Raw genomic sequence first — 14,142 nt, 5'->3', positions numbered from 1 at the left:
AGGGTGCACCTGGCGGGGGATACTATGTAACTTTGTCAGCGCCCTTTACGTGGCAATGATTTGCATACCTTGGGTAATGCAAGCAAAGAATTTCACTGTGACTTGTCACATGTGACAATAGAGTATTCAATTCAATTCCATCCAAGAGTTAAGATTTAGGACTGCTTGAGGGTTGAGGTACAAAGATAACAGGAGATGTGCCAATTGCATTCTCAAACTGTTTTCTTTTATCAGTTCTGACAGCTCTCGTTAGTGAAATGCCACATATTTGGACTGATAATACTGTCACCACTATGATGATGGCAATAATACTGATATTTCCTTCAAACCCATAAGGAGGCCATTTGGCCCTTTGATTTTGTGCCAGTTCCTAGCAGAGTCATCCTGTCAGTCACAAATAGAACCAATGAATCAAATTTTATGTTCCCTCAGTGACAACATCTCAAAAGTACTTCATTGGAGTAAAGAACTTTGTGACATCCTACAGTCATGAAAGGTGCCGTGTAAATGCAAGTTTTTTCTTCATTATTACTATTAATAGTGATTTCACGTGTTTGATGTTGTTGAAAGGCCAATTTATTGTGTGTGTAATCCTAGTAATGCTTGGGCTGTTGTAAACAAGACTGCTTTGGGACAAGCATATCCCAGCCAAGCTTGAAAATCTCATTAAAAAGTTTGGTATCAATAACTGGGCTCTCAGAAAAATGGGAAGAGTCAACAAGTGATGATACCTTGCTGGCATTTAGTAAACATTGTGTGCCTGACTCTCAAGGATATGAATATGTTTAGTTTAGAGATACAGCATGGAAACAGGTCCTTCGGCCCACCGAGTCCATGCTGACCATCAATCACCCGTTCATTCAAGTTCTATGTTATCCCACTTGCTCATTCCCTATACATTAGGGGCAATTTACAGAGGCCAATCAACCTACAAACCTGCATGACTCTGGGACATGGGAGAAAACCGGAGCACCCGGAGGAAACCTACGTGGTCACGGGGAGAACGTGCAAACTCCACACGGACAGCACCCGAGGGAAGAATTGAACCCAGGTCTCTGGGTCTGTGAGGCAGCAGTTCCACCAGCAGCGCTAATGTGCGGCACCAATAAATGAGTTTCAGAAGCTGTTCAATAATTTGTGCAAATATCGAAAGTCAGCACCACTATATAATCAATGAGTCAATAGACAATAGACAATAGGTGCAGGAGTAGGCCATTCGGCCCTTCGAGCCAGCACCGCCATTCAATGTGATCATGGCTGATCATTCTCAATCAGTACCCCATTCCTGCTTTCTCCCCATACCCCCTGACTCCGCTATCCTTAAGAGCTCTATCTAGCTCTCTCTTGAATGTATTCAGAGAATTGGCCTCCACTGCCCTCTGAGGCAGAGAATTCCACAGATTCACAACTCTCTGACTGAAAACGTTTTTCCTCATCTCTGTTCTAAATGGCCTACCCCTTATTCTTAAACTGTGGCCCCTGGTTCTGGACTCCCCCAACATTGGGAACATGTTTCCTGCCTCTAATGTGTCCAACCCCTTAATAATCTTATACGTTTCGATAAGATCCCCTCTCATCCTTCTAAACTCCAGTGTATACAAGCCTAGTCGCTCCAGTCTTTCAACATATGACAGTCCCGCCATTCCGGGAATTAACCTAGTAAACCTACGCTGCACGCACTCAATAGCATGCCCTCAAAAGACAGAATGTGAAAGAAGGAAATACAGATGCTGGTTTCAACCAAAGATAGACACAAAAAGCTGAAGTAACTCAGCGGGACAGGCAGCATCTCTGGAGAGAAGGAATGGGTGACGTTTCGGGTCAAGAACCGAACCTTCTTCAGACTGTAACTTGGCTGCTGCGGTAACTTGATATCTTCAACTGCCCAAAGAAGCAAGCAATTTTCTAGACGTGGGGTGGGAAGGAGGCATGTGAAAGAAATGTTTGCAATCCTCTTCATTCACATCCTGTGAGTGAATTGTTCCACTCCATGCATGATTTGACACAGCAGAGTAAAAGGGGCATTGATTACTTTTCATTCAAAACTGCTTCCTCTGACTCAGCCAGGCAGATAAAGCAGTCACAGTGCCTTATTTTGTCATTTATTAAACGTTGAGATTTGCATCACTTTGTCTGAGTACATACGAACATGTAAAGTACACTGGCAGTAAAAGGCAAGCTGTTCCGTCAAGCCTGCTTCACAATTGACTCAAGAGTCAAAAGTATTACATTGTCAAAATGTCAAAACAAGGAACTGCAGATGGACACACAATGTTAGCGTAACTCAGTGGGACAGGCAGCGTCTCTGGATAGAAGGAATGGTCTCGACCAGAAAAGTCACCCATTCCTTCTATCCAGAGATGCTGCCTGTTCTGAGAGATGCTGAAGTACTCCAGCATTTTGTGTCTATCTTCGGTGTATCCAGCACCTGCAGTTCCTTCCTACACAAGGAACTGCAGATGCTGGTTTACACAAAAGGACACAAAGTGCTGGAGTAACTCAGCAGATCAGAGAGCATGAAGGGGCCCGACCCGAAACATTACCTATCCTTGTTCTCCAGAGATGCTCCCTGACCCACTGAGTTACACCAGCACTTTGTGTCCTTTTGTATTTTATTGTTATATGTCCCGAAACAGAACAAGTAAATTCTTTCTTGCAACAGCAGCATAACAGGTTTCTAAACACAGTACTCTCTAGATAATGTAATAAACAAAGAAGTTCAATAAATATAGAAAAACAATATAGTGCAAAAGTAAAACAAAGCCTAGAGTCCCTAGTGCAACCCAAGCAGTTCTATCTGAAGAAGGGTTCCAACCCAAAACATCGTTCATCCATTTTCTCCAGAGATGCTACCTGACCCACTGAATTGCTCCAGTGTTTTGTGTCTATATTTGGAAAAACTAACATCATCAGTTCCTTTTAATTGCCATAGTCATAGAGTCATAGAATGCTACAGTGTGGAAACAGGCCCTTTGGCCCAACTTGCCCACACTGGGCAAAATATCCCAGCTACACTAGTCCCACCTGCCCAAGTTTGCTCTATATCCTTCCAAACCTGTCCTATCAATGTACCTGTCTAACTGTTTCTTAAATGTTGGGATGGTCTCTGCCTCAACTACCTCCTCTGGCAACTTGTTCCATACACCCACCACCCTTTGTGCGAAAAAGTTACCTCTCTGATTCCTATTCAATTTGTTCCCCTTCACCTTAAACCAATGCCCACTGGTCCTCGATTCTCCTACTCTGAGCAAGCGACTCTGTGCATCTACCCGATCTATTCCACTCATGATTTTATACAGCTCAATAAGATCACCCCTATACCTCCTGCATACTGGAGATTATGTGAACAAGCCTCCAGAGTGAGTCTTGAACTCACTGCACTCTATGTCAGAGGTAAGAGGACTGCCTCAAAGAGTAAAGCCCATCTCTAGAAAAAGGTAAAAGAGGAAAGAAAATTGAACAGCCATGAGTCGTCTGAAGGTTGACCTTAGTTCTGTCACGGGATAAAGTTAGGATACATCATTTGGAATAGAATAGAGGAAGGTTAGTGTGTGCATCATTTTATTAAGTTTCTGAGGAGACATGAGGAAGCAAAAATGAAAATATAATCAGTACTGAAAATGGAAAAGTGTTCTATTTCCCAGCTAATGACATCCTTTGGGACTTTGGCGACCAAAAAAAAAAATCTCATTTCAATGCAATGTTGGAATTTGACAATTGCATAAAACACCCACAGTAGCCACAAGCAGTAACACAAAAGAGTCAACACAACTCACTATGATAAATGCTGAATACAACACCATTGGTTCAAAGAATCATAGTACATTTGCTTCACAGGCTATTTGGCCCTAATCCATACTGTGTTTTTTTTTTTGGAAGAATAATTTTGCTGGCAGCACCTCGCCTCAGAGTTTAAATAAGTATTGATGAATAGGGCTCAATCACTGGCCCAATTTATAGTTTTAAATGGGCTAGGATTGTTTTCTTTAGATCATTGGAGGCTGAGGGGAGCTTTAATTGACTTTTATGAAAACGAGGGGCTGAGACAGAGTAAATAGGAAAGATCTATTTCCCTAGCTGAGCGTTCAAAACGCCAGAGATGCTGATTTAAATTAATTATAATGTGTCTGAGTAGGAACAAGGAAGCAAAAATCAACCAGGAGAGAGAGATGGGTTCTGAATTTCCTTGCCTGATGGAGGGAGAACGGCTCACTATATTTAAAATTACCTGGGTTTGTATTCGAAGAGCAGCAATTTACAGGATTCTGGATCAAGAGCTAGAAAGTAGCATTAATTTTGGACTTTATGGACCTGTTGAGCCAAATGGCCTCTTTCTATAGATTCAAGAGATTCAAGATTCAAGATTCAAGATATCTTTATTTGTCATCCAAAAAACAAGTTTTTTGGACGACATTTCGTCACCCACAGTCCAACAATAAGAGCAATAAAATAAGCAAATTACACAACCCCAACCAACACAAAACCCCCCAAAAAGAAACATCCATCACAGTGAGTCTCCTCCAGTCCCCTCCTCACTGTGATGGAAGGCCAGAATGTCTTTTTCTCTTCCCCTGCCGTCTTCTCCTGCGGTCAGGCTGTTGTCGTTGCCATGTTCCAGGCTGCGCCGGACGGTGAAATGTCCGCAACGGGCCGACCCAAGCCCCGCTGCAAGTCGGGGCGGTCGGGGCTCCCGACATTGAAGCCCCCGCCGAGCAGAGAAAATTCCGTGGCCTATTTCAGGCCGCGCCGGACGGTGAAATATCCGCGGCGGGCCGACCCAAGCCCCGCAATCCGGGGCGGGCGAACACGCTGCCGCTGCCGGAGCTCCCGATGTCGGCATCCACGCGGCCCGAGCCTAAGGCGAGTCGCAGCCGCTCCCGCAGCCTCCGAGAACGGCCGGCTCCGGTGATGGTGAGTCTGGTCCGCGGGCTCTGCGAACCAGAGCCCTGGAGGCCGCCAGCTCCAGGAGTTGGGCCGATGGTAGGCCGCAGCAGGAACGGAGACACGGCCCAGAAAACAAAGGTCGGGTCTCCGTTCGGAAGGGATACATATTTACAATGTTACAGTTCCCCCCCTCCCCCCCCACACCCACACATAGTACACAACACAAAAACACCACATCACAACTACAATTAAGACAACAAAAACAACAAAAACACAAAGACAAATGGACTGCAGGTAAGCCGCAGCTGCTAGGGCAGCGCCGCCATCTTCAGTCTGAAGAAGGGTCCCAACCCGAAATATCGCCAGGCTGAAGAAGGGTCCCGACAGGAAAAGTCGCCTGTCCTTTCCGATCCCACTGAGTTCCTCTGGCACCTTGTGTTTTGCTCAAGATTCCAGCATCGGCAGTTTCTCTTGTCTGTTTTTTTCCAAGTTATAAGATCCTTGCATGTGACATTACAGCACTGAATTATACACTTATTTAAATACAAATTAAATATGTGATTGAAAAGAATTGAAGGTTAAACACAGTAGAGCCAACTGCATAAAATAATTTTTTAATGATAATGTCAAAACCACTTAATATTGTGGAGGGTAAATATAATATCTTGCTGAGGAATTGCAGGATCTGTATTCAGTTTGTCCCCAAATTCCTCAATTCCTCAAATCGGTTACTTTCTTCATACTCCCAGAATACTAACAAATCAAAACATCCAGCCTCAGGCCAAAGAAACTGCTGGTTTGTGAATTTCAAATGTTTGACATTTCGATGAGCACGTGATATGCGGGGAATGGAGAGATATGGATCATGTGCAGTCAGATGAGATTAGTTTAGCTTGGCAACATGTTTGGCACAGACATTGTAGGCCAATGGGCCTATTCCTGTGCTGAAGGAACTGCAGACGCTGGTTTAAACCAAAGATAGACACAAAAATCTGGAGTAACTTGGTGGGACAAGCAGCATCTTTGGAGAGAAGGAATAGGTGACTTTTTGGATCGACATGGGTCTTCAGGTCTGAAGAAGGGTCTTGACCCGAAACATCACCCATGCCTTCTGTCCAGAGATGCTGCCTGCCCCGCTGAGTGACTCCAGCTTTTTGTGTCTATCTTCTGTACATTTATATGTTCCATGTAAAACACCACCAGTATTAGCACTGGCCATTCATGGTTAACAATCATGTGTGCGTAAACGAAATCTTCCACGACAAGTTTACACGCTTGGTTTTAGCAAGAGCGGCAGACCACCCTTAGAATTGTTTCTGAAATCGGAATGACGCGTATAATTCCCAAAGCAAACTTGGGATCCTTACCCACTATAAAAACGTCCCTGTCGTGATTTCTGTTCCCGTTGCAATCGGATGTTCTCGAGTTTGAGGGGGCTTGGAATGAATCCAATTTCACAGCCCTCTTTCACCAGTCGTCCTATCCACCAGTCATTGTTGAACTTCTGTTAAAGCAAATGAAAATCATTAAGATTTTTAAATGTTTAATAACTACCACTTCTATTACATTTATTACACCTTGATTCTGCTCTTTATGAAGACCAAAGGTTTTCCCATTTGCCAAATAAAAGAAAAGTGAAAGCAATATATACACAGTCATCTCATAATTAAAACATGCTCGGCCTTAAATTTGTGAATTTAGTTTCTGATGCAGAAGTGATTCATTTGATAATGCTCCTTAATTTTAAAATCTGCCTCGGGATAACCTAATGGTGAGTTGATTTGCAATACATGTACGTGGAAGAAATTAAGGCTACATCGGTATTGGACAACACGGGGTTTAGAGCAAATGAGGATAGAAAAGAAATTAGTATTCTTAAATAAACTACCAGAATAGTGAATGGGCCTGTAAGCAGGTAAATCCCATGGAGCTGCATCTCAGAATTTTGTAAGAAGTGGGATTTGAGATAATGGATGCTTTTTAATATCTTCCAAAATTCTATAGATTCAGAATAGTTTCTACAGATTGAATGATGCCAAATGTAACCAACTGTTTAACAAAAGGGGGTGGGGGGGGGGGAGGAGGGGGGAAGGGTAGAGCAGGGAGGACAGTACCAATATATAAGCCTGACAAAAGTAGTTGGGGGAAATGCTGGATACTAGTCTGAAGACGGGTCCCAACACAAAACATTGTTTGTCCATTCCCTCATTCCCTCCCCAGACGCTGCGGGACCCGTTGAGTTTCTCCAGTACTTTGTGTCTTGCTCAAGACTCCAGCATCTGCAATTTCTTGGATCTCCAATTAAAACAAATAAGTGAATGGGTGGGTGAGTGATGATGCATTTATAACAAGGAAATTGGGTTGATTAACCTATTGGAGTTCAGAAGAGCAAATAACAAGGATCTAATGGGCATGCTGCATTTGGATTTTAACAAAATTCAAACATGGTCCAATGCACAAGTTTGGCACATATGGAATTGGAGATAATCTACTAGTACGTATCGAGAGCCAGTTAACGGATCAAAAATCAAGACTAGGAATAAAAAAGTTCTTTTCAGGTTGGTAATGAGTTACTAGTGTGATTCTGCAGGAATGAATACTTAGGGCACAAATTATCCACAATCAGTAATCTGGCTGAGGAGATCAAATGCAACATTTCCAAATCTGCTACTAACTTGAAAGTAAATGAACAAATGAGTAATGATGAGTGTCAGAGGTTATGGGGAGCAACGGACATCAAAAGATTAAAAACAGCCAAGAGGCAATGAAATAGAAATTAAAATTCCAATTAGTTTGAGTTATTATGCCTCACCACATGGGCCACCTTGCTTGAAAAGCTTTGGCCCCATTAAGTAAATGATTGATTAAGTTTTCCATATCAAACTGTTTGGAAGACATGGAGGTGCCAAAGTGGAAAATGAACATAAATAATAAGGTTGTTTTATCTCTGGTATCACATTGCCAGAGGATATCCTCCCAGCAAGATGTGAAGTTCTTAAATCAACCTTGTTATGAATATAAATTGTACATATAAATAAAGACTTAAAGTGCTGGAGTGGGTCAGAGTCAGACTCACCTCCGGAGAAACCTGTCCATGTTCTTCAGAGATGCTGCCTGACCCACTGAGTTATTCCAGCACATGGTGTCTTATTTTTTAAACCAGCATCTGCAGTTTATTTTGTCTAAATTGTACTTGTGTCTGTTTCTAGTTGCAGACAATACTTATGTGATAACATGGACCGTTGAAAGACTGAGGTTCAAGAACAGCTTCTTCCCGACTGCCATCAGGCTATTAAACATGACAAACAAATAGCTCTGAACTACATATACTTGGCGGTTTTGTCTTTTTGCAATATTATTTATTTTTATGTGCATATGTGTGTGTGTGCTATATATATATATATATATATATATATATATATATATATATATATATTTATAAGTGTGTATATACACACACATGTAACACACATAAACAATTTATATATATATATATATATATATATATATTTATTTATTTTTTTGTTTATTTTTTGTTTACAGAGTACTATGTTTCCATAATCTGTTGTGCTGCTGCAAGTAAGAATTTAATTGATCTGTCTGGGACATATGACAATAAAAATAGTCACTCATTACTTTCAAATAAATAAATTCAAAGTTATACTCACCAGCAGTTGAAAGTTATTCCACATGCTATTAATCCTCATGCAAGGGGAGAGACTGAGATTATAGCTGTTAACTTGTGGTAAAAGAATATTTTGTTCAAATGACATTTAATCCTTGAAGGATTAAATTAACAGGTTGCACCTCAGGAGGAACAGAGCAATATCTTCATGGGGTGGGCTGGAGGAGGTAGTGCTGTTGGGAGTGGGTTTGAATTTTTTTGCCAGGGGGGTGGGAATTGAAGATGAAATCAGCAGGCAGAAAAGCTCAGCTGGAATTAAAAGGTAGAAACAAGGAACTGCAGGTGCTGGTTTACCAAAAAAAAAGACAATGCGTTGGAGTAACTCAGCCGGTCAGGCAGCATCCCTGGAGAACATGGATAGGCGACGTTTCAGATCGGGACCCTTCTTCAGTCAGTGATCAGTCTGACGAAGGGTCCCGACCCGAAACAACAACTAACCGTGTTCTCCAGGGATGCTGCCTGATCCGCTGAAGTACTCCAGCACTTTGTGTCTATTTATTTTTCCGGGAAATAAAAGGTATGGCTTAGGTGAATGGGTATTTAGGATTACAAAGCGAAAGAATGGTGCAGGGCAACAACAGGAATAACTATAGCAAGTCTATGTTAGAAAGGGGAAGAATGCACGAACATCATGGCGCACGAGCACACAGAGTCAGACTCAAGAAAAATTATAATTCACTTTATCTGAAGGCATGCAGCAGTCATTATAAGGTAGATGATTAGTTTAGTTCAGAGGTACAGCACGGAAACAAGCCCTTCAGCCTATTGAGTCAATGCTGGCCATCGATCGCCCGTTCTCACGAGTTCTATGTTACCCCACTTCTGCACCCACTCCCAAAACATTAGGGGGTAATTTGACAGAGTCTAATTAACCTGCAAACCTGAACAACTTTGGGATGTGGAAGGAAACCGGAGCATCTGGATGAAACCCACGCAGTCACAGGGAGAATGTGCAAACTCCACACAGACAGCACCCAAGCTAAGAATCAAATCTGAGTCTCTGGCACTGTGGGCAGCAGCTCTAGAGACACAGATTGATGAGTACAGGTATCAGAGTTGTGAGGGAGAAGGCAGGAGAATGGGGTTAGGAGGGAGAGAAAGATCAGCCATGATTGAATGGCGAAGTAGGCTTGATGAGCTTTATGATGAACAGAAATAAATGGGTATGATCCGTTAACCATTCCAGAAATATTGCAAGGTGATAGTGACGGTAAACTCAATATCTAGGGGTATTTGATATTTTGAAAGCAAAGACAAAAAATAAAAGCAGATATGTTAACTTTGTTAATAAATAATGAGCTCGCTGCAGTGGCAAGGAATGATATTGGCTCTGGAGCTCAAGATATATAATTTAGTTCCAGTGGACAGAAGAAATAATAAGGTAAGAAGAGTATGGAACAAAAAATAACGTGAGCTTGTGTGAAAAGTACAGCAATAATTTTGGGAGATTTTAATTGTAATGTTTTTATAAATTGTTACAGACAAGTGTGGCCTTGAGGGCCAGTTCATCAGAGTGTAATAAGAGCGCAATAAGAATAGTTTCGAAGAGCGATATGTTGAGAAACCAACCAGGGAACAGGCCCGATGTTCTGGAATTGTGCAATGGGACAGAACTACTGATCCCATTGAAAAGTGTCCACTGCGAAAAAGTGATTATAACACAATAGAAATTTGAAATTCGGTTTGAGGATGTAAAACCAAGGTGGAAACTTGTGTAAAAAACTTCAATAAAGGCTGCTGCACTTGCGCGAGGACAGACCTGGTTACCGTGGACTGAGAAAATAGATTAACAAATAGGGCAGTAAATCAGCAGTGGCAGACATTCGAGGAGATATTTCATAAATCTCAGTAAAGGTATATTCTAGCGAGAAAGAAAGGCTGTGCAGAAAGGATGCACCATCTATGGCTAAATATGATATTGAAAAAAAAAGCAATCAATATTGCAAAGGTTAGTTGTGGGCCAGAGGACTGGAAAACCTTCTGAAACTGGAAAAGAAAGACAAAAATAAAAAGAGAGATAGGATGGGATATGAGGATACATTAACAGAAAGACAGCAAGACCTTCAACGAGTATATAAAAACAGAGTAGCGAAAACAAACATAGGCCTTTAGAGGACAAGACTGTGGAAATGATATTGGGAAATAGAAAAGGGCCAGAATTTTAAATAATTATTTTTAATCATTCTTCAGGGTAAAAGACACTAAAAACAACCCAATGTTAATAGATAACCTATGGGTTGTTGTGAGTGATGAACTTAAAATAATATCTCTCACTAGAAAATAAGTGCTAGGCAAACTAATGTCTCTTAAAGATGACAAATTCCCTAAATCTCATTGCCGACATTCTACGGTTTTAAAAGAGGTGCTGCAAAGAATGCGAATTCCTTGGTTCTATTCTACCAATATATCTTGTATCCTGAATATGGGCCCAGAGGGCATTATGCAGATCCATGATGCAGATAAAGGGGGGCTGATAGCAAGAGAGCATAGACCAACTAGCCTAACATCTGAGTGGTACATTTTGGGAAGTTAAACCAGGACAGACAAAGACAATGAATGGCAGGGACCAGAGGACCAGTAGAAAGAAACCTTACGTAGAAATACATCGTTCCCTGGCAACATGAACACAAGTAGACAAGGTGGTGAGGAAAGCATTTGCATACTTACAAGGATCTTTGCAGTTCGACCCAAGTCACTATGTATAAGAGTTGGGATATCATGTTACTATGGTACATTGATTGGTCACATGAAGTATGGTGTACAGTTCTGGTTGCCACACTAGATGTAGGATGTGATTAAGCTGGAGAGGAGGTAGAATAGATTACCTGGATTGGAGGGTTTGAGTTAGCAGGAGAGATTAGAGAGGCAGGGTCTGTTTTCCCAATGGGCTTAAGGTCATGCTAAGCACAGGCTTAAGGTGAGAGGGAAGAGGTTTAAAGGATATCTGAGGGGTACATTTTTTACACAAAGTGTAGTTGGTATCTCGAATGCACTACCAAAAGGGTCAGTGGAAGCAGGAACAGTAATCTATATACTAAAACTCTTATTTGTTTGTTTGTTTGTTCCTGAACTACAGCCAAAATGGTACACGATAGCACGATAATTTTAGCCCCACCTTACTCACCATCGTCCCTTTGGTGCTAATGGAATAAATTTCATTGAAATCGGTGTTATATTTTTAATGTTATTCACATTTTAAAGTTTAAATCCATCTCCTAGGGAGACAGGAGGGAGGGAGGGGTGGAGGGAGAGGGGGGAAGGGAGGGGGGAGGAGGGAGGATAAGAGGGGTTGGGGGGGTTGAGTGGGGGGGAGGGGGAGGGGGGTGGAGGGAGAGGAAGAGGGAGGGGGAGGAGGGGGGAGGAGGGAGGGAGGGGGAGGAAGGAGGGGGAGGGAGGGTGGAGGAGGGAGGATAAGGGGGGTTGAGGGGGTTGGAGTGGGGGAGAGTGGAAGGGGGAAGGGGAGGGGGAGGAGAGCCGGAGGGGAGGGGGAGGGGGAGGGAAGGGGGAGGGGTGGGGGAGGGAGGGGAGAGGGGGGACTAGGGAGGGGGGAGGGGGAGGGAGATGGGGAAGGGAGATAGGGGAGGAAGATGGGGGGAGGGAGATGGGGGGGGAGTGGGAGGGGGAGGAGAGGGTGCTGCATCAATGCAGGAGAGGTTTGGGCCCAATGGGTCCACTTGGTCTAATAACATACAAAAGGCATCTAGATAGCTACCTGAATGGTCATGGCATAGAGGGACATTGAATTAATGCAGGCAAGTGTGAGTAGTATGGACAGGCACAATGGCTGGCAAAGATGCAATGGGTCAAAGGGCCTGCTTTGTATGCCACACAACTCTATGACATTATGACATTGTACAACTCTATGACACTATTACTCTTGGGAAATCATTATTTAGGCGATAAGAGCAAGCCAGTTAGATATTGATAAGACAGTCATTCATGTATTTATATTTCTAGAAAGTATTTGTTAAGGTGCCGTTTTAAATGTAACTACACAAAATAAGAGTGCCTTGAGTTATCAGGAGATTAGAGGGGCAAGGTCTGGTTTCCCTGATGGAAAGGAGATTGAGGAGTGACGTGACTGAGGCATGCAGTGTTTTCTGTAAATTGGTCAATCCCCTATCTGCGCTCCTTTGTCTGCATGACGTATTACTAATTAGCAGGGTCAATGGACATCTTTATATTTCATGTAGCAGTACCCCCAGATTCACATTTACAGCAACATTTTGTAATCCCATTCCTTTTAATTAAAATGAACTTTTCCTTATTGCGTCCAAATTGGATACCACACCTGGAGTATTGCGTGCAGTTTTGGTCTCCTAATCTGAGGAAATACATTTTTGCCATAGAGGGAGTACACGAGAAGGTTCACCAGATTGATTCCTGGGATGGCAGGACTTTCATATGAAGAAAGACTGGATAGACTCGGCTTGTACTCGCTGGAATTTAGAAGATTGAGGGGGGATCTTATAGAAACTTACAAAATTCTTAAGGGGTTGGACAGGCTAGATGCAGGAAGATTGTTCCCGATGTTGGGGAAGTCCAGAACAAGGGGTCACAGTTTAAGGATAAGGGGGAAGTCTTTTAGGACCGAGAACATTTTTTTTCACACAGAGAGTGGTGAATCTGTGGAATTCTCTGCCACAGAGGGTAGTTGAGGCCAGTTCATTGGCTATATTTAAGAGGGAGTTAGATGTAGCCCTTGTGGCTAAAGGGATCAGGGGGTATGGAGAGAAGGTAGGTACAGGATACTGAGTTGGATGATCAGTCATGATCATATTGAATGGCGGTGCAGGCTCGAAGGGCTGAATGGCCTACTCCTGCACCTATTTTCTATGTTTCTATGTTTCATCTACAAACGTTGCCCATGGATAGGGGGTTGACCAACTTGCAGAAAATACGGAGTCAGATAAATGGGTAATTTTCCAATTGATAATCAGTAACCAGTGGAGGACCATAGGGATCAATGCTGGGCCCACAACAATTTACAATCTTGATTAAAGGCTTGGAAGAAGGGACCACGTGAACTGAAACCAAATATGCGGAAGATATAAAGATGACAGGAGCAGCAAGTTGTGAGGAGAATTCAAAAAGCCTGCAAAAAGATAGTGACAGATTAAGTGAGTGGGCAAGTTTGTAGATGATGTATAACGTAGGAAAATATGAAGTTATCCAATTTGGACGAAGAAAAAAAAAAGAATTTTAATTAAAAGGAATTGGATTACAAAATGTTGCTGTAAAAGTGAATCTGGAGGTCCTGCTGCATGAAATATAAAGATGTCCATTTTGTCGGAAAGAACTGCAGATGCTGGTTTTAAATCGAAGGAAGACACAAAATGCTGGAGTGGCTCAGCAGGCCAGTCCCTTGTCCATTGTCCCTGCTAATTAATAATACATAATGTAGACACAGAAGCATAGTCACTCATTTACCCTCCTCTCCACCCTGTCGCAGATGTTGTCCATTCCATCCCAGCACCTTCTCTGTAGATTGGATGCTGCTTACTTCCAGCATTTTCTGTTTATATTATCTCACCATCTATTTTCACAACTGTTATTTCAAGTTTGGTACTGTC

General features: G+C 42.5%; 1 protein-coding gene across 4 annotated transcripts in view; it reads right to left on the bottom strand.

The window, feature by feature from the left end:
• Nucleotides 1-14,142, bottom strand: part of cacnb4a (calcium channel, voltage-dependent, beta 4a subunit) — a 281,947-nt gene that overhangs the window by 60,330 nt on the left and 207,475 nt on the right. For all 4 annotated transcript variants that reach the window (XM_078403347.1, XM_078403344.1, XM_078403345.1 and 1 more), the window contains one exon: nucleotides 6,252-6,388. In XM_078403347.1, the coding sequence (XP_078259473.1) occupies nucleotides 6,252-6,388 (137 nt within the window). The remainder of the gene's footprint in view (nucleotides 1-6,251; nucleotides 6,389-14,142) is intronic.

This window comes from Rhinoraja longicauda, chromosome 8 (assembly GCF_053455715.1).
Source record: "Rhinoraja longicauda isolate Sanriku21f chromosome 8, sRhiLon1.1, whole genome shotgun sequence".
NCBI lineage: Eukaryota > Metazoa > Chordata > Chondrichthyes > Rajiformes > Arhynchobatidae > Rhinoraja > Rhinoraja longicauda.
This window is presented reverse-complemented; position numbering and strand designations above follow the sequence as displayed.